Genomic DNA, 26,313 nt, shown 5'->3' with positions numbered 1-26,313 from the left:
GAAACCTATAACTGCATATAGACAGACCAATGGCAAACCGCTGAAATTTCATACACGCCAGTGTGCTGCCAATAAATCGGTGCGGCGTTGGGGTCTAATTACCCTGGGCTCTCACTAATGCGATTTAATGCAAAAACGGTTAATTTGTGTGAGTTAACAAATTTTCTTTATTTTTCACTGCAAGTTTATACGTCACGATGGTTCAACGGCTGAGTTAACATATTTCTAGTAATCTTTTGAAAACTGCATCCGTTATTCCGAACTGAAAGCTTTTTAGAACCACAAAGTATAAGTAACCAAGAGTTATATTTTTTATTAGACATAGCTAGACTAGGATAGTACAGGCTTGCCCTTTGAATATTGCAATCGGCTTCTAGAACTTGATTTAGCCTATTCCCAAGCATTTGGGTTTATATATGTTATAATATTTTTTACACTTCGACGGCAATGAAATAAAGGTTCGAAATTTGCCGCTATCTTTATCCTATTTCGGTGGAAAGGATTCCGCAAGAATTCCTTTTTTCCTTCTCGCGGCATTGCTGTAGCAATCTTACTGGCAACTTTGCTTATGCGTTCTTCTTTCCACCAAATCATTCAAATTTTGAATTAAGCTACTGAAAAAAGAACATGTCAGACAAGGGCCTCAAAGACGCAACAAACTGTATCAATAACATAAGAAAGAGCATTAGAAAGAAATTAGGCTCATCTGAAGTGCCACAAAGGGCTGCAGCATCTGTTATCTTTAAGTCAAAACAATTAGGAAACATTGTATCTACTGAAGCTGAAATAGCTTGGAAAAAGGTTGCTCAGGTAGGATAGTGAATTATTTTTTTTTTGTTTTATGTAGTTTAAGTGTCGGACATTCAGCCAAGCCTACTGACTTTTTGTCATTGTATTCAAGATTATAGTCAAATCAATTAAGGTTTATGTCAGGGCAGAAATCAACTAAAATTAAAGAACTAGGCCTAGGCTACACCACTTAATTCTTAATTCATTGCTCTGTCTGGTAACATATTATATGTGCCCATTTCCGATGGAAATACTGTAATATGAAAAGAGTAGACTAGGCCTAGTGCTTGGCCTATTTGATTCCCAAATAAAAACTAACCAAATATAGCCAAATGAATGCCACCATGACAATTTTTACCTATCTCCCCTCCTTGCCTCAACAAGCCCTGATATAGCTCTAATTACTAGGCTATATTTCTCCAGTGTTTTCATTGCTTAAATCATTGCATAGGCTATAGACTAGCCTATTGGTAAAGGTCTAGAATAGCAGTTCATCACAAGGATAAATGCTAAAACAAAAACAAAGATAGGTATAAGCCTAGAATTAGGGTTGCTGTGAAGGAAATAAGTCAAGAAAACAATTGTACTTCAATAATATACAGATATTGCAGAATAACTGTAGTTAACCCATTTTTCCTGCAGTTCCATAATACTTTACCACCTTCTCTCTAATGTGCAAATATATCAGCTAGTCTGTGCATTTATAAATTATATATTTCCCATGCATAAAAATGGAATATATGCAATGTCTCAGGAACAGCATAAGGCTATTAATTTTAAAATTTCCAGAGAATATTGGGGGGGGGTGTCAAAGTAAATTGAAAGAGTCTGTGTAACCAGGTTGCCAAAAGTGGGTATCTACAGTATATCAGGAACAGCTAAGGGTATTACCTTAAAAATTACCTTAAATCGCATTTTTCAGCAAGATAAGGTGGTAGATCCTCCTGTAGTTCTTGCTGGTGGTGAGTGATGTAATTATGCTGGCTTAGCTTCCCAGTCCAGCCTCCACTCAGCCCTCTCCCAGTCCCTGTTGACTGGGAGATTAGAATCTCCCAGTCCCTGTCGACTGTATTGGATTAGAACTTTCAAGAAAGATTGAAGGGGATATTGAGCTAAATCACAAAACACTTGGTCTATACAGCTTTTCAAAACTGCATATCTACAGTATCTCAGGAACTGCTAAGGCCATTAAATTGAAACTTTTTGAGAATATTGATAGAGATGGTGAATTTAATCAGAAAGCACCATGTGCCTCCAGGTTGTCTAAAGGGTGTATTTGCAATATGATTGGACAGGATGGCTATTGGTATGACATTATAACTCTAAGGTATATTAAAAAGAAATCAAAAGACACTAAGTGCAGCCAGGTTTTCAAAATATATATTTCTCCAATATCTTGGGAATCATTGTGTTTTTTTAGTTGAAACTTCAGGGAATGAAGAGGGAAAATTGCACTGGATCAAAAGACACTATATGCATCAAGATTATTAAAACAGTGTTTTTACAACATCTCAGAAAAAAAATAAGGATATTAAGTTGAAGCTTTCAGAGAATTTTAAATTAAATCACAAGACACTGTGCATCCAAGTTGTGAAAATAGCAAATCTGCAAAATCACAGGAATAGCTATAGGTATTGAATTGAAACTTTCAGGGAATGTTGAGGAGGATGTTGGACTAAATCAAAAGATGCCACATGCATCCATGTTGTTAAAAGGGTATACCTTCAATATCTCAGGAATAGTAAGGGGAATTCAGTTGGAATGTCAATAGATTATCAAGGGAGATGTTGAATTAAATCAAATGACACTATGTGCATCCAGATTTTCAATATGCCATATCTGCAATATCTTAGGAACAGCTAAGGGTATTCAGTTTAAATTTGTGGAACATTTAGCTTTAGAATGAACTAAATCAAACTACAATATGTGTTTCCAGGAGTGTTGGGAGGCAGTAACCAAACTCCTGCTTGTAACTATTTCTGTTTGTTTAAAGTTGACCTATGACTTGAGTATTCATTTTAATTTCTACCCATTTTAAGATCTGTCTATTCATCTATATCAGTATTTATTTGATGTTTTTGTGTTTCTTTATGCTGATGTGATTATTTATACTAGTATAGTTTTTTGTATGTTTTGGTTCTCTTTTTATGGCACTTGGTATTAACCAAGTGACATATAGCAATCACCAATTCTGTCAGTCTGTCTGTCTGTTGGTCCTGGTTTTGCTACTTTAGGCACTTCCAGGTAAGCTAGGACAATGAAATTTGGCAAGCGTATCAGGGACCGGACTAGATTAAATTAGAAATAGTTGTTTTCCCGATTTGACCATCTGGGGAGGAGTGGGGGCCGGTTAATTTGCAAAAAATAGAAAAAATGAAGTATTTTTAACTTATGAGTGGGTGATTGGATCTTAATGAAATTTGATGTTTGGAATGATATTGTGTCTCAGAATTCTTATTTTATATCCCGATCGGATCTGATGACATTGGGGGGAGTTGGAGGGGGGAAACCTAAAGTCCCGGTTTTGCTACTTTAGGCACTTCCAGGTAAGCTAGGATGATGAAATTTGGCAAGTGTATCAGGGACCGGACCAGATTAAATTATAAATAGTCGTTTTCCCGACTTGACCATCTGGGGGGGGAGTGGGGGGCCGCTTAATTCAGAAAAAAATAGAAAAAATGAAGTATTTTTAACTTATGAGCGGGTGATTGGATATTATTGAAATTTGATGTTTGGAATGATATTGTGTCTCAGAGCTCTTATTTTAAATCCCGACCGGATCTGATGACATTGGGGGGAGTTGGAGGGGGGGAAACCTAAAATCTTGGAAAACACTTAGAGTGGAGGGATTGGGATGAAACTTGATGGGAAAAATAAGCGCAAGTCCCAGATCATTGATTGACATAATCGGAACTGATTCGCTCTCATTGGGCTCTCATGGGGTAGTTGGTGGGGGGGGTAATTCTTAAAAATTAGAAAAAATGAGGTATTTTCAACTTACAAATGGGTGATCGTATCTCAATGAAATGTGATGTTTAGAAGGATATCGTGTCTTAGAGCTCTTATTTTAAATCCCGACCAGATCTGGTGACAGGGGCGGGGAGTTGGGAGGGCAAAACCTAAAACTTGGAAAACACTTAGAGTGGAGGGATCGGGATGAAACATGGTGGGAAAAATAAACAGAAGTCCTAGATAGATGATTGACATAAACGGAACGGATCCGCTCTCTTTGGGGTAGTTGGGGGGGGGTATTTCTGAAAAATTAAGAAAATGAGGTATTTTTAACTTACAAATGGGTGATCAGATCTAAATGAAATTTGATATTTAGAAGGATATCGTGGCTCAGAGCTCTTATTTTAAATCCGACCGGATCTGGTGACATTGGGGGGAGTTGGGAGGGGGAAACCTAAAACTTGGAAAACACTTAGAGTGAAGGGATTGGGATGAAACTTGGTGGGAAAAAACACGAGTCCTAGATACATGATTGACATAACCAGAACGGATCCGCTCTCTTTGGGGTAGTTGGGGGGGGTTAATTCTGAAAAATAAAAAAAAAATGAGGTATTTTTAACTTACAAACAGGTGATTGGATCTCCATGAAATTTGATATTTAGAAGGATATCGTGTCTCAAAGCTCTTATTTTAAATCCTGACCGGATCTGGTGACATTGGGGGAAGTTTGGGGTGGGGAAACCTGAAATGATGGAAAACGCTTAGATTGGAGGGATTGGGATGAAACTTGGTTGGAAAAATAAGCAGAAGTCTTGCATACATGATTTACATAATTGGAACAGATCTGCTCAATTGGGGGGGGGGGGTAATTCTGAAAAATAAGAAAAAAATGACGTATTTTTGACTTACAAAGGAGTGATCGTATCTTCATGAAACTTCATATTTAGAAGGACCCCGTAACTCAGATATCTTATTTTAAATCTCAACCGGATCAAGCGTAATTGGGGAGGGGGCAGTTGAGGGGACCGGAAATCTTAGAAAATACTTAAGCGTTGAGATCAGGATGAAACTGGATGGGCAGAATAGAAACCTGTCTAAGATACGTGACTGACATAACTGGACCGATCTGCTCTCTTTGGTGGAATTGGGGGGGGGGGTAATTTTGAAAAATGAGGTATTTGTAACTTACGAAAGGGTGACCAGATCTTAATGAAATCTGATATTTAGAAGGATCTTGTGCTTTAAAGTTCTAATTTCAAATTCCGACTAGATCCTGTGTTATTCGGGGGAGTTGGAGGGGGAAACCGGAATTCTTGGAAAACATGAAAATTGGGGTATTTTTGTCTTACAAATAGATGATCGGATCGTAATGAAATTTAATTTTTAGAAGGAATTCATGTCTCAGAGCTCTTATTTCAAATCCCGACCAGATCTTTTGACATTGGGGGGAGTTGGAGCGGGAAATCTTGGAAAAACACTTGGAGTGGAGGAATCGGGATTAAGCTTGGTGGATAGAATAAACAAATGTCCTTGATACGTGATTGACAGAATCGCAATGGATTCGCTCTCTTTGGGGGAGTTGGGGGGAGGTGTTCTGTCATTTGGCGGGTTTGGTGCTTCTGGACGTGCTAGGGCGATGAAAATTGGTAGGCGTGTCAGGGAGCTGCACAATTTGACTTGATAAAGTCGTTTTCCCAGATTCAACCATCTGGGGGGCAAAAGGGAGAGGAAAAATTTGAAAAAATTAGGTATTTATAACTTACGAGTGGGTGATCGGATCTTAATGAATTTTGATATTTAGAAGGACTTTGTGACTCAGAGCTCTTATTTTAAATCTTGACCAGAATTAAGCCTCTTATTTTCCTTTTTAAATCAATCTATTGATTCATAGAATTTTGTTAGAGCTCATACCATATGATCTCTTGGCTCTTAGCTCTTCTTGCCTCGTCATAAGTGCCATATGAGCTCTTAGCTCTTGTTTTTTTAGCAATTTTTGGTTATTTTAAGTTTGAAGTATTATAGGACCTTATTTCTTGTTGTCTTAACTTGTCTTAAAAAACTCTTTTTTGGAAGTTTTTCTTTCAATTAATCTGATATAAGATCAACAGAAGAAAACAAAAATCATTTTGACTCTCATGGTCATATGTTTTGATTAGATTTGGTGGATTTTATTCCTTTCACAGAAATATTCAGTCCTTCAGATTTTTTTTTGCATGCCTTTTTTTTGTATTGGTTGGTTTAACAGCTGGTCAAAAATTTTATTTTTTTGGTCATGGAAGACAAATGCTATAGCCATGTCTCTGTTGAAAATTATGTATAGGTCATCTTCTGTACTTATAACTTAATTTTAATGGGGGTTTGGATTATTCTAAACTACTATGTGATGAAACAAAAAAAGAATTTGAGCCTCTATTTGCTCACAAAAGGCTGCAAAAATTGTGCTAATAAATAAAGGCAAATTTTCAAAGAACACAGACTGACGTCTAATGGCTTCTATTATGCTGTTATGGCTACTGACTTCTATTATGCTAGAATATGCCATTAAAAAAGAAAGCAGGCTATTCAAATTGTTCACTAGAGAATATTCTAAATTATGATTAAATATAAAACAAGTTTTTTCAACAGAAAGCAAGAAGCAACATTGAAACTTGAAACAAACAGAAATTATTCTATATATAAGGGTAACTGTCCCTTCTTCAATCCTTGCTCTTTATTCTAAAGTTTTAAAACCTTTAAAAATACTTTTCATTCGAATTTTATGGTCCTTGCGTTTGAGCATTCTTTCTTAAAGAATTTTGACAAAAAGTCAAATTTTGATGCATATAGTCATGGCAGGAAATCCCCCAAAAAAATTTGCTGTATCCCATCCACTATAAATGCTTTTGTTTGTGTGGCCAAACTATTTAGAATTAAGTTGGTGATTTTGATACAATTTTTAGAACTTGGATAATAGACTTGAATAAACAAGAGAAAATTTAAAGCCAACACCAAATTTACCAGGTATCCTAGAAAAAAATATTTAATTTCTTTTAGTTTGGACCTGATACAGAGATATTCAGTTGTAATAAGGCTTACATACCAGAAAGCGTGAATTTTTTTTTATTAATTCGAGCAGAATTTTCTAATATAAGTGCAGGAGATGGCAGTGCCTAAAATGCTCTAGCCTACCTGCTTGACAAATGTTAAAAATCAGATCAAAGGAATTATTGGTTGATTAATCTTGCTGCTTTGAGAGTTCCTGTGCTGTCACTCACTTTGATTGACAGGCTGGCTGAGAAAAGGAAAGTAACATTTCACTATTCTATAGAAGCAGATCAAAGTTGGGTTTAAAAAAAAAATGTTGTTTATGTAAGTTATGTTTAGATTTTTGTTTATTTTATTACTAAGTTATCCTTACCCAGTCAAAGATAATTGCTTATGATATTCGGCACTTTGAATAGCCTAATAAAATTTTGAAATACAACCCAGAAGTGGATGTTGAAATGTATTTATTGAAATGAAATGCATACTATTGTTTAAGTTACTGTAATAATTTTATTTTTTATTAGTTTAGTCATCAAATTCTTACTTAGTATAATTCTAAGATAGTCAAAGAGCTAAATATGGGGAGAAAAAGGAACAGGAGAGGACTCAGCTTGAAAAGTGGTCAACCCACTGTGATGCCCTGAAGGGAAAATATATTTCTAAAAGGAGACCAGCCTTACTAAACCATATGCATAATGTCCTTGTATAACCAAGCCCAAGGAGTAAGAAACCAGCAAAAATGCTGCATTGACTGAGAGAGATGATATCTTTGGGCTGAAAATCATAACATCTGGGAGAAACCTTGATTGTAAGGAGCTCAGGTGTTCCTGCTGGTTTTCAGATATTTCATATCTCTTTGGGCTTCCTAATTTGCAAAACAGGATGTTGAATAAGGAATTTGGTTGGATTAGAAAAGCACTCCTATTTGTATGCCTCTACTGTATTATAAATTCACAATTGAGGATCAGCTTAAATTTAAAATAAGAGCTCTGATTCACGATATCCTTCTAAGTATCAAAATTCATTAAGATCCGATCACCCACTCGTAAGTTATAAATACCTCATTTTGTTCAATTTTTCCTCTCCCTTTAGCCCCCCAGATGGTCGAATCTGGGAAAACGACTTTATCAAGTCAATTTTTGCAGCTCCCTGACACGCCTACCAATTTTCATCGTCCTAGCACATCCAGAAGCACCAAACTCGCCAAAGCACTGAACCCCTCCCCCCAGCTCCCCCAAAGAGAGTGAATCCAGTACGGTTACGTTAATCACGTATCTATGACGTTTGCTTATTCTATCCACCAAGCTTCATCCCGATTCCTCCACTCTAAGCGTTTTCCAAGATTTCCTATGTCCCCTCCAACTCCCCCCAATGTCAACAGATCTGGTCGGGATTTGAAACAACAGCTCTGAGACATGAATTCCTTCTAAATATCAAATTTCATTAAGATCCAGTCATCTGTTCTTAAGTTAAAAATACCTAAATTTTTCTAATTTTTCCAAATTAACACCCCCCCCCCAGCTCCACCATAGAGAACGGATCCGTTCCAATTATGTCAATCACGTATCTAAAACTTGTGCTTATTCTTCCCATCAAGCTTCATCCCGAACCCTCTGCTCTAAGCGTTTTCCAAGATTTCTGTTTCCCTCCTCCAACCCCCTATGTCCCCAGATCCAATTCGAGTCGAAAATCGAGCATCTGAGACATCAAATCCTTCTAAATATCAAGTTTAATTAAGATCCGATCACCTATTCATAAGATAAAAATACCCCAATTTCCACGTTTTCCAAGAATTCCGGTTTCCCCCTCCAACTCCCCCCCCCCAATGTCACAGGATCTGGTGGGAATTTAAAATAAGAGCTTTAAAGTTCAAGATCCTTCTAAATATAAAATTTTTATTAAGATCTTGTCACCCGTTCGTAAGTTACAAATGCCTCATTTTTCCGAATTACCCCCCCCCTCCAACTCCACGAAAGAGAGCAGATCCGGTCTGGTTATGTCAGTCACGTATCTTAGACAGGTTTTTATTCTTCCCATCCAGTTTCATCCTGATCTCTCTGCTTTAAGTATTTTCTAATATTTCTGGTCCCCCCTACTGCACCCCCCCCCCCCAATGATGCTGGATCCGGTTGAGATTTAAAATAAGAGATCTGAGTTACGAGGTCCTTCTAAATATGAAGTTTCATGAAGATCTGATCACTCCTTTGTAAGTTAAAAATACGTAATTTTTTCTAATTTTTCAGAATTAACCCCCCCCCCCCCAATAGAGCGGATCCGTTCCAATTATGTCAATCAAGTATCTAAGACTTCTGCTTTTGTTTCCCACCAAGTTTTATCCCGATCCCTCAAATCTAAGCGTTTTCCATGATTTTAGGTTCCCCCAAACTCCCTCCAATGTCACCAGATCCGGTTAGGATTTAAAATAAGACGCGAGACGCGATATCCCTCTAAATATCAAACTTCATTGAGATCCGATCACCCGTTCGTAAGTTAAAATACCTCATTTTTTTAATTTTTCAGAATTAACCCCCCCCCCCCCCCAACTACCTCAAGGAGAGCGGATCCATTCCGGTTATGTCAATCATGTATCTAGGACTCTTGTTTATTTTTCCCACCAAGTTTTATCCCGATCCCTCCACTCTAAGAGTTTTCTAAGATTTTAGGTTTCCCCCTCCCAACTCCCCCCTCCCCAATGTCACCAGATCCGGTCGGGATTTAAAATAAGAGCTCTGAGACACAATATCCTTCCAAACATCAAATTTCATTAAGATCTGATCAACCATTCGTAAGTCGAAAATACTTCATTTTTTCTTTTTTTCCGGATTAACCGGCCCCCCACTCCCTCCCACCAGATGGTCCAATCGGAAAAATGACTATTTTGCATTTAATCTGGTCCAGTTCCTGATGTGCCTGCCAAATTTCATCGTCCTAGGTTAGCTGGAAGTGCCTAAAGTAGCAAAACCAGGACCGACAGACCAACAGAATTTGCGATTGCTGTATGTCACTTGGTTAATACCAAGTGCCACAAAAAGGAAAAAAAAATCTAAAAAGAAAAAAAAGAAAAAAAGAGAACAGGTCTGTACTAAAAAAATTTCCTTTATTTAAGTTATATTGATCAAATAGTCAAGGTTTAAGAAAAATGTATGATTAGTTGGTCATTAAATTGGCTACCATTGGTAATACATTGACCAAATTTCACATTTACAATATAAAAGGCTAAAAAAACTCGAGTCTATAATTGAATTGAATTTATTTATAACCCGTTATAATACACATGAAAAACGGAGTATAATGTGAATAAAAGAAAAGAGGAAAAAGAAAATGACCTAAAAAACTACACAAAAAACTTTGCAACACTTCGCCTTACTTAAAAACAATTAAAACATACAAATGCAAAACATTCATTGAATCAAAATAGCGCTCCATGGGTGCCGAATAATTCTACTATTATAAGCTTCTATGCCTTTTCTGATAGAAGCATTCGGGTCTATGATGCCGTATCTTTTAATGACCCAGGAGTTGCTTGACCATGGTGGAAGGGCAAGCAGGTATTTGGCATACCGCAAATAGATTCGCCGAAGCTCCCTCGTCTTGGTTATCGTAAACGTACTCCAAAAAGGTGCAAGGTATAGGAAATTCGGGAGTGCAGAAGCATTGTAAAGTTTCGCTAGCAGTTTGCGGTTTAGTCGAAGTTTGTTTGCTACCAAGCTTCCGTATGCAGTTGCTGTTTGACGTTGGAAATGAAGGATCAAGAGCCTTCTAGTTGCTTTAAGAGTGTCACCGATAGGAAGCCCTAAATATTTAATTTGTGATTTTTGGGAAACTGGCGTGCCGTCGAGATTAATAGTAAATCCTGCTCGAGTTTCAGCCCAGTTGAACAGAACCACGTCCGATTTTTCTCTATTGAATATAAGGTTAATCTTAGCATATTCTTTACTTAAAATAGCAAAATTTCTTTCGAACGACTGTACTGTTCGACTGGGGTTAAAAATATCATCTGCATAAGCGATAAGTGACCCATCAATCCCTTTTAAGATACACGAAGGAACTGCGCTGGATTGGGCGTTCAGGATACAGTTATTAAAGGCAACTGGAGAGGTAAGGGCACCCTGTCTGAATAACTGAATAACGTTATTCCCTGACTGGAATAACGAAACGTGTTATGATCCCATCAGGTAGCCTGATTACAACAGCATACAAAGCACGAATGGCAGACGTGTCAACTCCCCGTTTATATAGCTCAAGGAGAATTTGTGCGTGAATCAGAGAGTCGAAAGCATGGCTTACATCATGACTCCCTAGGACTTGCGAATCACCAGACTTATCAGCATCTATAAGTATTGACGATAGTGCAGTAAGCGCGTGGGCACATCCTAGGCCTTTTTGGAAGCCAAACTGATATGGTGGCATGTAGCATTTATCTGTAAGTTCTGGCATTACGAGTGTTTCAAAAATCTTGAAGAAAGTAGTAGCAACTGTAATAGGCGATATGAAGAACACTCATTCAGCGATTTATTTTTTTTGGAACAGGAGTAAGACGACCAGAAGAGAACGAGGTTGGAAATATTCCATTTGTGAACGCCATTTGGAACATGAGATCAAGGTGACAAAGTAGTAGGGGACTTCCAAGAAGAATGTGTTTAGCACAAATATTATATGTACCCCTCGAAAAAGGTTTCTTAATTTTTTTGCGCAGAATTCATAATATCAGACAGTGAAACAATAAACGTGGGTACAGTCTTTTTTGACAGTATCCGATTGAGATCACATTTAAGGGGATATTCTACTTTGGAATCAGGTTCTGAAAACTCTTTCAAAAAATGCTGTTGCCAGGCCTCAGCAGAGATATGAGCTGACCGAGTGTTTCTTTCACTCTGGTTGCGGGTCAAACTTTTCCAGAGAAGTGTCGGATTACTCATTATGTTTTCTGAAAAATCAGAACGAATAGCGGCTCTATGTTTTGCAGTTCTTTGGAAAAATGGCGCTTTGTGGAAATCCGTATTTGGTTCACTATGTTGTTCTTGGGTCTCTCGCATTCTATCCATATGCCTAGCCAAAATTTGGCCTTCTGGCAGGCTTCAACAAGGGATGGGATCCCGGACCAGCCCTTAACTGGTGACCCAGCACGGACTCTAGATCGAGGGACAAAGTGCGATTCCGCTTGTAGTAGCGCATGCGAAATAAGTGACGAGTACATATTTGGTTTTAGACGAATTTCAGACGTGGGAATAGGTACTGATGTTTGGAGCAAGTCAAAAGGTGTTTTTATCTTCGAAAGTAAATTATCAAGCCAGTACTGATACTGAGTCAAATCGGTTTTACTCCATTCAATGATTGTTCTCCATTTTAAAGGTCGATTGGCGTGCATTCGATAAAATGGTGCACTGATTCGGAACGGTAGCGGTAAATGGCCAGAAGCAATAAATTCACGGAGCACATCTACTGTTAATGAGCTACTAAAAATACTACTAGATACAAGGACATGATCAAGGTTAAAAAAAGGTAAAAAAAGGTAAAGGATGCGGCATTAGACTTTACAGTCCGTACCGGCGGTGCTGATCTCCGTTTCTTGGCCCTTCAGCCAGGAAGTGCAATGGGGGGTTGGGGGCCAGCCATCCTGTGCTTTCGCACACCCTTCCTGTTTACCTTCCCCAGATTTCTCCAGGTACCCATTTAGAGCTGGGTCGACTCTGGCTAAGCTTACAGAGTCTCGCCACTGACCCCCGTCCCAAACTGAAGAATTGGGTACACTGGGATTCGAACCCGCGTCCTCTCAGACAAGGGATCCCGAATCCAGCGCACCAACCCACTCGGCCAGGACGGCTTCAAGGTTAGATGATCAAGGTTAACATGATCAAGGTTAGAAACTGATCCAGTTGGGTGAATGTACGTAAAGTCACCCGCTTTCGGTACAGGAGCACTTTCATTTGGAATCAGACTAAGCAGAAGAGCTGAACGCGAGCTTTCACTTTTGGATATATCACAATTAAAGTCCCCCAATAAAATCCAATGGAGATGAGAAGCACTAATTTTATTCATACATTTCCCCAGTTCTTTGCAGGCTAAGCAAACTTCATTCGGAGCAATCGTCTCTGTAGTCGGTGGGCAGGTACACATTTATTATAACAGTCTCGCCAACTCTAACTGCTAAGAAATGGTCGGAACTAGTGATCAATTCGGAGTTGATATGCCCACTTATTAGCGTAGCAAGTCCACCCGAGGGGCGCCCTCGTTTCTTAGGTTTTTTCGCTGGTACAAAATGGACCGTGTGTGAGGGTAAGGCATCGAATATATTTCTACTGTCGTTAGAAAGAAAGGGCTCTTGGAGACAAATAATTTCTTTGGTGAGGCAGAGCTGTTCAAGCACGGTAATTTTGGTACTAAGACTGTCATTCATATTCCAGGAGATGAAACGCTTGTCAATATAAAATTCATTCATGTTAGGTGTTTGATGTCATTAACTTCGCTGACTTGTTAGATGGGCAGCTAGCGTGGTAGCATGTGTGTCGGGTGCTTGTACAGCTTAGGCACCGCATCGCATTCTGGCAGCGATTTTCCTTCGTTGCATCATGGTTATTTTGAGCACAGTGGGCACACTTCGATACATTTTTGCACTGGGCCGCTATGTGGCCAGATTCATTACAGTTGCAGCAACGTTTGGGAAGAAAGACGAATTCTTGAATTCCGAAACTTTCAAAGCCCACTTTCATTGACAGTTTTGTGGCAGTATCAAGGGATTCACGACTTGGAAAATAAAGCTTGAATGCACGTGATTTTCCACATTGTTCGGCTTTCTCACGTTCAGAAACTAGATTTTTAATGACCTCTGGGTCAAGGGGTTCAGGAATCCCTTTAATTAGTCCTATGTACAAAGGGGTTTTTACTTTTGCATCGGATTCTGAATTTTTGATCGCTAGTGCTATTTTTTCCGCCGTAGCCTTGTGAGCTACAGCCATGCGCCAACCGTTCCTTCCAGGCCTTAGTTCAACTTTGGTGGCGTCTAGAGCTTCGCCACATGCAGACTCGGTAAAGTTCTTTTGTTCCAGTGGTGTTTTCAAGGGTGGTGTTTTTTTTTTTTTTTTGCAACGACGGAGTATGATAGCTTTTGCGGAGCGTAAAGTTCACTAGAGGGGCTGGTATGGGTAGAAACGTGGAACTCACCGTTGTTAATACGTTCCATAAAGCCGTCAAAACGACGACACATGTCGTTTACTTCAGTAGTTATACATGCATTTATCTCCTCCATACAACCGGGACTTCTGTAGGTTCAAAAATAACGAAGGTAGGCAAGGCACAATTTTCCTTTGCTGACTTGACAAAGAATTTGGCTATATCCAAAACATTTTCATCATCTTTCAGATACTTGCGAAAGGGGTCCGGTAGACCAGATTTTAACAGCAAAAGCTCTTTTGCACTTAGAATGTCATCTCTACTGAAGAATTCCATAGCACGGCTTACAATCAGCTGGTGTTTTATGCCAGCGAGCATTGACCTCGACACAAAGTTCAATACCGCATTCTAAACGATTTTATTTTTATCCATTTTTGCTGCTAATTAGGCCGCGGTAACCAGTCCGAAAATCAGTGCAGGGGCTAGCCAAGCTCGTAATCAAGCGTCAGTTAATTCAGAATAAATTATCTCAAAGGGATGATTCACAATGAATGAAGGAACCTAGGAACAAGGGAAGTGTAAGGACCCCCTCAACTATTCCCCGCAATTTACGGGTAACTTAATACCGGCGGGTACAATACGTCGCTTGCGGGAGGCTCCTTCCCCTCTTCTGCTTGTTCCCAGTACGCTTCTTAATTATATGAATTCAAAAATTATCTATGGTCACTGAAAAAATCCGAGTTTAAACCGCTCTTTACGCTAAAGTTGGACTCTTTGCCACAATTCTGCTTTTTAAAACAATTAAAAGCTTTAGCGTAAAGAGCGAGGGATTGCGGAGGGGACAACCCATTTCATATACGGAGTAATTTCTGTTCGTTTTAAGTTTTAATGTCGCTCCTTACTTTCAGTTTAAAAAACTAGTTTTTTTTTATGTAATAAAATCCAATAGATCGAAAGAGGTGTTCGCACTTGCAAGACTAAATGAAGACTGATACAAAATGATACAAATGATATTAAATGATATAAACAACAGTCTGGCAAAACAAGTTGAGAAATAGTAGTTGAAGAAGAGACAGTTAAGGAAAACTTTGATAAGATAGAAAAAAGTATAAACGTAGAATTGTTTATTGAAAACTTATGTCACATTACTTTTATGAAATTATACTGCTGTTCAAGTAGTTACAGCCAATATATGCAAGCTTAACATTCAATTTTTTTAGACCTTTCAAAGGAAAACAAAAAGAAGACGCCTTCTAGACAATGTATACACTCCTCTTGCATCAGGAAAAATAAGAAAAAGTCCTGGCAACCCGAAACAAATTTTGGGACGAACACCAACCAGACTCTACTCTCCCTTTGGCATTGAAACACCTCAGGGCTCATCAACAGGCACTTCAAGTATTAATGGGAGAATCCTTGAAAAGGATTTACAGACAGGGTATGTGCAAGTAAATTATTCTGTTCAAATCCTTAGACTTTGACCAAAACTGGAATATATCAAATGAAATTTTATATATATATATAATATATATAAATTTTTTATATATATTTTATATATATATATATATATATATATATATATATATATATATATATATATATATATACTAGCTGTTGGCGCGAAGCGCCACACCAACACCTAGTTGGTGGGGGCACTTCGCCCCCCTCCCAAGCCCCCCCATGCGCGTAAGTCGATACGTGCCATATTAGTTATGCGCCATTGTAGTTGTGTCCCTGTGTATAACATCATGAAGAGGCTCACATTGTCTACGGTTAGAAGACAAGCGACAATGGGAATCACTATATGCAAGCCTGTCGCGTAGCCGCACCGGGGTTCAGTCTCGAAATCGATTACACAGTTGTTTTTTCTTAAAAATGGCCTTTTGACAATTCCAGCCTCATACGATTTAAATAGGTCACAACTTTAAGGACGATTTTGTATTTTTCATAGGGTGGATATATCGAACCTATCAAAAAGAGGCTTCTTTTAGAAGATAGGTGACAATGAGAAACAATATATACAAGCCTGCTTTGACACGATATACACATAGGCTCATATATACCTGGTCCTGGTACTATAGGCTATACATAGGCTCAGCCAACTAAAACAAAACCTAGTTAAAGGACTAGTAGAAGCAATGATGTGCCTCGTACCCTCCATCTTATTATAAAGTTAGAGAGAGAGAGATAGATGGATACAGAGAGAAAAAGGTTTATATGTACAAACAATAGTTTTTCAATGGCCCAATTTATGCTGAAGTACAAAACATACTATTGTACACTATTATGTGATTATATAAAATAGGGCAGGAAATAATTCTGGCAGCGATTTGTTTTAGCATGCACAGGCACAAATTTTAGCTTATATCTCGTAAGGCTGTTTGTCTTGGCTTCTGGGAATAAAACGTCAAGGTGAGCAGGGTCAGATAGTCCTAATTTACCAAACCTAAAATTGCGATAGGAAACGTCTCTTAGTTGCCTGTTCCTGAGCTGACTCCAATTCCTCCATTAGATAGGTGGCTCTTAATACTGACGTGTCCAAAACTGGGCAGGGATATTCGAGGATGGGGTGAACATAGAACTGGTGTGCCTGAAGAAGATTATTGGCGTCGCACTCAAAGAAACGTATCTATGAAAGAGGCTACTGAGATGTGTTAGCATGTTGAGCTTAGGTATTTATGACTTAACAGATTGATCGTAAATCTAGAATCAGAGTAACGTGAAATTGTAGACCGACAATATTTCTGTGGAATTACATACATGGACATTCCCTTGAAGAAAATAGGTGAATAAGGGTGACAAATCGTCGAAATTTTACCAGTAAGCAGTTGATGATGGCGATAATCGCAATTCATGTGAGCTCGTCCCTTGTGAGGTATCGTAGGTTATATCACCTTACTCTGAGTTGCAGTTCTCTTTGTATAAAATGAATAATTTTTGCTGTCTTTCCGACTGAAAATCAAGCACAATTGTCAGTGTTTGGCGTATCTTCCTCTCCTTCGTTTCTGGTTTAGGCAGGCCACTAGAAATGATAGGAGATAAAAAAAAAACTATGCAAAAGTCAGTGGCTGTTATGTTTACAAAACAGTCTTACTTTTCAAGCCAATCTAGGATCTGATTGAGTATTCTGATAAGGTATATAGAGCTCCCACATTGGGGCAGTTCGCCATGTTGGCATTTGTCAGTAGTTTCACTTAATTGTTAGTATATAGTATAGTAGTATATTACTACTTAATATAAAAGATTCCGTCACTTTTGCAAGGCATTGGGTTAGGGAGATTGTTCTTAAATCGTCACACGATTTAATGGATGTTTTTACTTTAGGAATTGTATCTAGGGAAGGTTCTGGATGCAAAGCACTCATTTATAACAACGAAGAGTGGGCAGGGTATGAATAAAGTGAATTCCGTAGAGGCTTTGCAGGGATTGCGGTTGGGAAGGGAGAGACGTTTATCTTCGCTTTTCTGATTTCATTGAACACCTCAAGTTCACTAAGCGCTATTGGGCCTTTGCTGTGGCAATCATCAACATGCGAGGCTTTCTCTTTGTAGGTAATGGATGAGAAAGTAGTACAAATAGAAGTGATGCATGCGTTAACTCTCTATACGGTCATTGTCATGAGATCTCTTGATCTTATTTTAGCAACATTTCCACTCGTCGCTTCGACTTACCAGTGCCACTTTGCAGTTTCAGTGTTTTTCTTAGCCATTTACTCTTTGCATTTCTGATCCTGTAAACTATTACATTCCTTCTGTTCGCTCCTTGACTTCCCTTGCAATTTGAGTAAAACGGCTGTATTTGCGGATCAGGGTCTTAATAGTGGGGTAATCCACAGCCGCCGTTGAAAAAGTGAGGTAGCATAATAGCAATGCTAATTGGCAGTTTTCATGGCATAGTGAAATTTTTTGGCAGATACTGCAGCTTTTGGAATTTGGTCGATTTCTGGTACTTGCAGCTTTGGAACTTTTCCGTACCCTTTGTACAGTTTGTTGCATTTACTGATAACCACATTCTTTGTTTGAAATGTCTCGAGATATTTGAGTATAATTTTTCAATGAAAGCACCCACCCTTTGCTCAAGTGTAGTGTCTGTTAAAATCTCCGGGAAATCTTATTCGACGACGGAAAGACTGTACCTCCAGATTACAAAGTCAGTCATTGGACTTGCTGTGATCTGTGAAAACTTGGGTTTTCTAATAAAGATCTTGGCTCTGAGAAACAAGCCATAGTGATCAGACAAGCCGACTGGTTCAAGCAATACCACGAGGGAGGGGTCCTCAGTGTTTGCTGTGATCAGATCGAGTGTGTTTTCAGATGAGTGACTAGGAATCTTCACAATCTGCGCAAGAGTAAGACTTATGGCTAGCCATAATTTCTTTGTCTGGTTAGAATCACCGGCATTTATAAAAAACAGTACTCCTGTATCGGCTTCTGTTTTTTTCTCCTGAAAATAAGGAGAAACATTAAAACTTAAAACGAACAGAAATAAATACGTATATGAGGGGGTTCGCTCCCTCGTCGCTCTTTACGCTACAGTTCGAATTTTGCTCTAATTCGTTAAAATGAACCCTGAATAACAAAGGCCGTTTAACTAGAGTAAATAGCTCGTGTAAAATGACTTAAAAAATGCTTTAGCGTAAAGAGCGAGGTATTGACGAGGGGGCGAACCCCCTCATATACTTAATAATTTCTCTTTGTTTTAAGTTTTAATGTTGCTCCTTACTTTCAGTTAAAAAAACTTTTTTTTTATTTAATTTCTGAACGTCTTTTAAATAATGCTCGGAAAACCAGCACCTCCTTTATGGAAAATTCCCCTCCCCCATGAAAAATTCCAGGGAGACTGAAGGGGGAGGTTAAGTCATCCTCAGAGACATAGTTATTAGGTTTTTCGACTAAGCTGAATTAAATAGCTATATCAAAATTTGATTATTTGATTTTGGGAAAAAATGAGCGTGGGAGGGCCCTAGTTGCCCTCCAATTTATTTGGTCAATTGAAAAGTGCGCTAGAACTTTTAATTTCCGTTCGAATGAGCTCTCTCGCGATATTCTAGGAGCACTGGGTTGATACAACCACCCCTGGAAAAAAACGACAAATAAACACGCATCCATGATCTTTCTGCTGGCAAAAAAAAATACAAAATTTCATATTTTGACAGATAGGAGCTTGAAACCTCTACACTAGGGCTCTCTGATACGCTGAATCTGATAGTGTGATTTTCATTAAGTAATTCTATGACTTCTAGGGGTTGTTTCCCCTTTTTTTCGAAAAGAAGGCAAATTTTCTCAGGCTCGTAACGTTTGATGGTTATGACTAAACTTGATGAAACTTGTATATTTGAAATCAGCATAAAAACCCAATTCTGTTTTGGTTACTATTGAGCTGGGTCACACCTTACTTACAGTGTGTTACCACGAAGTGTTTGATTTGCCGTCGTTTTGATGTAGAAAACTAGGGATGCATTTCATGTTGAGTGATAATAATTAATAATGACAAGAGACAGGACTTTGTGACGTTTTTTGTTAGACGTCATTAATCATCAGTAGTTACGGTCTGAATGGGGAACGTCCCTTTTAGACGTATACTTTGAAAATTCAAACCATTTATAAAAGTTCACAAGGTCCGTGAAGACAAGAAGCGACCTATAATCAAACCAATTCAAGTCCCACATATTGAGTTTTGTGTTCACCTTTTTTCAGGCAAATAATGTAAAAAAAACCTGAAGATTTACCATATATCTTTCACGAGGAGCATAGAAAAGGTAATTGGAGCCGGAATCAAATGGGAAGGGAAAACGCTCCTGGACTTAGATTATTCTGATGATTTAAGCATATTAGATGAAAGTGTGAACAAAATGAATGAATTTTTAGTGGTTTTGCGGGTTCAGGGTGCTAGAATAGACTTGAAAATTAATGTCAAGTACACTAAGTCACTAAGGCTCGGAATAAGTGAAGATGAAAAGCTGATGTTGGGTAACGAAAAGATTGATCAGGTTGCCAGCTTCACTTACCTTGGTAGTATTATTAGTGAAGACGGTGGGAGAAGTGAAGATGTTAAAAGTAGAATAGCTAAGGCTCATGGTGTTTTTTCATAGTTAAAAAAAGTTTGGAAGAATAGGAAGATAAGTCTGCAAACCAAGATTAGAATATTGGAAGCAACAGTGAAGACAGTGGTCAAATATGGCTCTGAAGCATGGGCGCTCCGAAAAGCAGACGAAAATTTACTAGATGTTTTCCAGAGAAATTGCCTACGGATTGTTCTGGGTACCTGGCTGACTGACCGTATTTCAAACAGCAGGTCGTGGGAAAAATATGGTCCAATCCCGCTTTCTAGGGCTATAATGAAAGAAAGGTTGAGATGGCTAGGCCACGTTCTGCGGATGAAGGATGACAGATTGCCGAAGGTTGTCCTTTTTGGCCAACCGTCTGAGGCTACACAGAAAGCAGGTCGTCCTCGTCTGGGTTGGGAGGATGTCATAAATAAAGATTTAAAGGAAATGGGAACTTCTTAGGATGGTGTAAAGAGGGAGGCCTTGAACAGATTAGGTTGGAGGAGGAGCGTGCGTAGCTGTGTTGGCCTCAGGCGGCTTGGTGCTGTAGTGAGTTATTAGTAGTAGTATATATTCTTATACGTTAATCTCAAGATTTTTAAGTGTATCAATGGCAAGATTCTTTGCACAGAACTTTATCAACTATCTATTCCTCTAAGGTTTATTATGTCCCGCCCATTTTTGATCCAACTTCCGACTAGAATAAAAATGACTAATTATTTTCAAAAATACGTAACAGAACTTACTAACGGGTGGTGCCTAATTTCTTTTTAATTTGGCGACCTGGAACAAATAATAGTCATAAAATTAATCATCATTGATTATGATCGCGACAGAATGCTCCCTAGGCCCTACGATTTGTGAGTTCAGGTAGGAACTTGCACTAAATTTTCTAGATTAACACATAGATTCCTACATCACTACCACGCTTAATGTCACTTTGGCTGCTTTGAGTACTTAGAAACGAGTTTTATCCAGCAATCTGTTCTGTAGCCTCATCAAGGTTTGAAGTTTCGGTTGCAGTAGCAATAGTTGTGTTGTTGCTACGGAATAGTGCTTCAAAGTCTTCAATGAATTCTATGTTCAGCGAATCCGATCAAAAATGGTGAAGGCGTTATTCTACCACATTTTACTTCACTTGCTGTCTTTGTGTGTCTCTTTGTTGCCAAAATTTGGGATGCCTATTTTGACCCCTTCCTCTCATCATATTTGGCTCAAAATTTGTATACAGCTTTGCTTTACCTAACATTTTGGTGTCCTGATATAATTGAATGTCAAAAATAGTCAATTGTCCTACAATTTAGTCAAACTTAATGATAATAATAAACCCACGATAAAAGTATTTGGACAAGCATTCTTGTCTTTAAGCTTTTTTCACCTAGGAGCAGAGACGACAGAAAAAAAGATTTCACCATAAAAACCGATGCAAATTCCTTATCTCCCACTGGATGTATCTGCGTTGTTTCATAACAGGAATCGGGGTTTGAGAAAGGAGTAGTAAATTTCAGATTCAGCATTCACAAGTCGAATGTCCTACTAGAGATTAATGAATATTAAATAGGAAAAGATTCTTGTTAGGAAAGGTTTAATTGTAGTGGTCTCTAAATGATAGAATTTATGAAGATTAACGGAATAACAATCAGTGTTTTGGAGAATAGCCCTTGTGATTTTAGGTTTGTCTCAGTTCAGCCTAATAAAAGGTTAAGTATCCAACCCAGATTCGCGTAATGCTTTTCTTTTTATGTTTCCTGTGAATGTTTCTTGTATGAAATGGTTTGATGTTTTGTGGTTTTAATGTATTGAAGAACTAAGTACAATTTACACAATTTAAGACCAAAAAGAGTTAAATAAATACTGTATATAAAAAAAAGTTAAACCACGTTTTACAAACGGACTATAAAGGGGAAAATTAATTTTTCGGCTCTAAAGAATATTTTTGATATGCATAGTTCAAAATTTTTTGAAAATTTATACGTGGTGCGCATTTTACTTAAATAAAGAACTATAAATTCATCTTCCATAGCATTCATAAAATTATACTAGTATGATAAATAATTTGACATGAATAGGTAATTGACTGAAAATGCGCACCACGTTTAAATCTTTACGAGTTTCAGTGAAAGAGGTCCCAAAATTCAAAATATCGAGAGAATTTTGAATTATGTATATAAAAAGTATTCTTTAGAACCGATAAATTTATTTTCCCCTTTTTAGTCCATTTGTAAAACGTAGTTTTTTAAAAGTTTGTTTTAATAAAGTATTTATTCCCTGCTTGGGATGCTATTGGAGCCTTTGATCTTACAGATGGGTATAATTCCAAATGAATATATAATTAGGTTTTAGGCTCATGTTCCTGTCGTTGGTGTTTTTCCATAATACCTAATTATCTATGTCTGTTTTTTTTTATTTAAATATATTTCCCAATTGGTTTTGAACTTCCTTCATGTTGTCCAATATTTTTAAAATTCTATACTCAAGCTCTGTCTGGTGAAAATAAATTATGAAGTTTGGCACTATTGTTACTATTTTTTTTTAGAATAAACTTGTTCCAAAGCTAGTCATAGATGAGAGAATAATGCCCCCACTCCCCAAGAGTTGTTTGTATTACCCTGTTATATCTCTTTTTTATAGAGGCGTTCGAAGATCACCAAGAATCCAGAACTTAAAGAACCATGCAAAGGCAGAAAATACTGTCTTTTATAGTCCAACAGGCAGGATTCAGAATGACATAAATGCAGTTCGTGAAAGTTTGGCGACCATGCACGTTACCGCCAACTCCTTCGTTCGAAAAAGCATAAGGAAACAGCTCGAATTAGAATGATTTAATTGCTTGTCAAGCTATCTTGGTTATTCAGTTGGTTTTTTTCTTTTTAGGTTAAATTTTCAGAATATGTTTTTTTTTTTTTTTTTTTTTTTTATCCGTCCACTTTATACTGCATCTTTAGTCCATCCAAAGATATAGGTATGCAGATAGCTTATTTGTTCCTTTGGGAATTAGTAGAATTTAAGCCGTATAATTGAATATGAAAAATCTCTAAACCAAGTTGGGTTCCAAACTGAATTACCATTAATGGTCTTTAATTGTTTGATTACCTTCAACCTAAAATGGCTGATGACAACAAATTTAGCCCCTAAAATGCCTATAAAATATAAGAGGTACTCCGTTCATGAAATACTTTGATCACTTTATTTTATAAAAAGTCGTATCAGTACGAAATTCACTTTCGATAATGTGGTCATTCTTCGTTGTAGGTTTGTGCTGTATTTTCTATTTTTATTTGATAGAATATTTATATTTGATAGAATTAAAATACAATGTTTTCTCTTAAGGAATTCTAGTAGTTAGACTCAAGCTTTATTCACAAATTTTGATTTTATTGTAGTTTTAATTTAATTAATTTTGTTCGTTTGTAAATTATGTCTTCTATTTGTGTGATTACTAAGCCAAACAGTTAAATTTCATTTTTGACTTCTATTCTTTGATATTTACCTGAATTTTGGTCTTGAAATATTGATTTAATTTTAAATCTTCTGGGTTTATTTTTAGCTTCGTGTTGGTTTTTCTCCGGGTCTGACTCCACAGAACATTTTAAAATTAGGATATATTGCATACCCGGACATGTAAATGGAGAAAGGGGGTTTGAGTCGTCTTCAGAGCTCTTTAAGAAGCACAAGACATAATAAACTATACAAGTTTTTGTAACATGAAGTAAGTTCATCGGGATCAATTGTTTTACTTTCCCAAACTTCGCATTAAAAATGAACAGAATTCTTCAGTTTTATGGGTAAGAGATTATGTCCCACCCCGTACGTCAATTCCTACTTTTCTGATTTCCACAACTCTACTGCGTTGTCACCATTTGAAATTGGCACATGCGCGTAAACCGTTTAGTATTTTAATATTAGTGTTTGATTTTTTTTTCATGGTGCTTATAATATCCAAGATAGTTGATTGAAATCATGCCAATTGAAAGTAATTCGCATATCCCATGCACGGGTTTTAGACTGTATTTCAAGCGCGGTGTTAAAAGACCGAATTTTGCTGGAGATTGAAAAAACTAATCATTCGTTTTGGGTTTTTGACTGTTTTTTTTTAGCAACCCTTTTTTTTGAAAAAACTAATTTTTCCAGACGTTCGAGATGATGCAGGATCAGTTTAAGTCGCAAAAAATCCATTGTGAAATAATTTCCATAGGCGAGAATACGGGATACAAGGCATTTTTAAAAATACAAGTTTCTTTTTAGAAGATTCTGAGACGCAAATAAAATAGGGCAAAAAATTTGAGCCAATCAATAAATCACGATAAGCTTAAAAATGCAAGCTATGATCTCATTTCTCCAACAGTTCTGACATAAGGCTGTTTGAATTATCGCACTCAAGGTGATCTCCTATGTAGATCTGATATTTTATTATGAAAAATAAAATAGAAAAATGACAATTTTTACTTTGTAAACGGCATGTCAAGCTTTAAACGTGACGTCTCTATGTTATACTGCTTTTATTAGTAAGCTATTTTGACAATTGGGATCTTTTAATTGATAATTAATGATGCAGAGTGATAAAATTAAGCCTAAGATAAAGTATTGACTTTATTAATAATTGATTAATTGATTAAGTATAAGATAAAGCTATTGACTCGAGACAATTTTAATACAGTGAAGTTGTTAGCATTACGGATGGCCGGGTTTGAATAAATCTTAACTCTATATCAATCTATTTTGTTTAACAAATTTATTTAAATAAATTAGACACACCATAGAAAACCAAACGTTTGTTATCTTTAAGGAAAATCCCCTTGACTCTGACTCCCTCCCCCCATCGGAAAGATATAAGTATCGTTTCAGAAACATTTTGCATATACAATACAGCGAATATATATTTCTTATTAGAATTTTAATCAGGCATATCACAAGCATTTTTGGATTTGCCATTAAACCGAAATTCGATTTTAAAATATTCGTCGAGTCAACTGTGTCAGTCTGTGATCAGTTCTGATGGCTTTCACTATTAAATTTAACATAACACGGCCCATTTTCAACTTCTTAGTTTCATTTATTTATTGTATAAACTCTTGAAAGTTCCTCTGTGTCTATCTGTTGTGTCAATCTTGCTAATCATGTAAGATTAGAAGCATATGAAAATTGTTCCATTTTTGTAATTATATACTTTTATTTTGATGTATGTTAAGTTCTGTTTTTGTCAATTTTGACAAACCTACTTTTGAATTTTCTTTACTTGTTCATTGTTTCTTTAGTTAGCTCAGGCAATGCTTATGCCAAATTGTAGTGTTTATTTCCTTTGTGATTCATTTTTGTAGATTTAAAGAAAAATAAAGCTCTTTAGCTTTTCGTAATAAGATAATTTGCACCAGCTAGAAATATATCCGTACTTATTTACATATATGCACGGAGGGGGAGTGGGCATTCCTCAAGTTTGGTTTAAGAAATTGCTAAGAATTTTTTGCAAAGTTATGGTCGTAAAATGCAACTTTAGCGTTAGATCCTCTTTCTTTAGAAAAATCCATATGACGCATCTGTCCTCCTACTTAGTTAGTTGAAGTAACAATTGAAGTTGCAACATTCGGTCACAGAATTCCGAGGATTGGGATACAGTGAATCAAGAGTGTGCCCTTTCGAAAAGACGCTGATCCAGTTATTCAAAATGGAGGACAAAAGGGCCAAATATTTAGGGAGTCGCAAAAGTGCACCCAAAATTAAAAGCTTCAACCAATAAGGATTGTTTGTCGCATTTGCTAGAAATACCTGCAGATAGGAAAAAAGGGGTAGAGGGGGTTCAACCTCTCGAGATATATTCTAAGGAGCACTAAGAAAAAAAATTAGTCCCTAGGCTAAAAGATGAAAATTCTCGGAATTTCAGGACCCCTCCCTCGGAAAACCCAATAACCCCTATGTTTATACGTATATATCTGTATAAACATCCATTCAATTTAATTTTCAGTGCTTAGATATTTGCAATAGACAATACTTGCTATAGATTTTTTTTTTTTTTTATCAAAAATGCAAAACAATGCAGGTGCCTTCGAAAACTGTAATCGGAAACCTAGGCCAAAGAATATGACAGGAAATGTAAAAAGGAAGAAAATACGCTCAAATTTCTAAAAAAAAAAAGCTTCTGTTATCAAATACGAAATAATGCGACCTCTAAGATATGCTTTACCCTCTATTCACGTATCTACATAGTTTCATTTGATTTATGACTGTAAAGGCAGTATTGTCTAAGAAACTGTCTAATATTTTTTTTTTAGCTACAAAATGAAGCAATAGAAGAAAAATCATGTCTTTCATTCATTAGACCAGTTTTAAAATAATCTTATATTACTTTAAAACTTAGATACCACGGCCTTAAAGATGTTAGGAACACGACTGATTTT

General features: G+C 37.1%; 1 protein-coding gene across 1 annotated transcript; it reads left to right on the top strand.

Annotated features, from left to right (window-relative positions):
* The first annotated feature begins 564 nt into the window (after positions 1 to 564).
* Positions 565 to 22,758, top strand: LOC136025995 (uncharacterized). Its single transcript, XM_065702137.1, has 3 exons — positions 565 to 810; positions 15,096 to 15,313; positions 22,553 to 22,758. The coding sequence occupies exons 1-3, from the start codon at positions 628 to 630 to the stop codon at positions 22,740 to 22,742; spliced, it is 591 nt and encodes a 196-aa protein (XP_065558209.1). The 5' UTR covers positions 565 to 627; the 3' UTR covers positions 22,743 to 22,758.
* The last annotated feature ends 3,555 nt before the right edge of the window (positions 22,759 to 26,313 follow it).

The sequence above is a fragment of the Artemia franciscana genome, chromosome 4 (assembly GCF_032884065.1).
Source record: "Artemia franciscana chromosome 4, ASM3288406v1, whole genome shotgun sequence".
Lineage (NCBI taxonomy): Eukaryota > Metazoa > Arthropoda > Branchiopoda > Anostraca > Artemiidae > Artemia > Artemia franciscana.
Note: the sequence above shows the minus strand (reverse complement) of the source record. Positions and strands in the feature narration are given on the sequence as shown.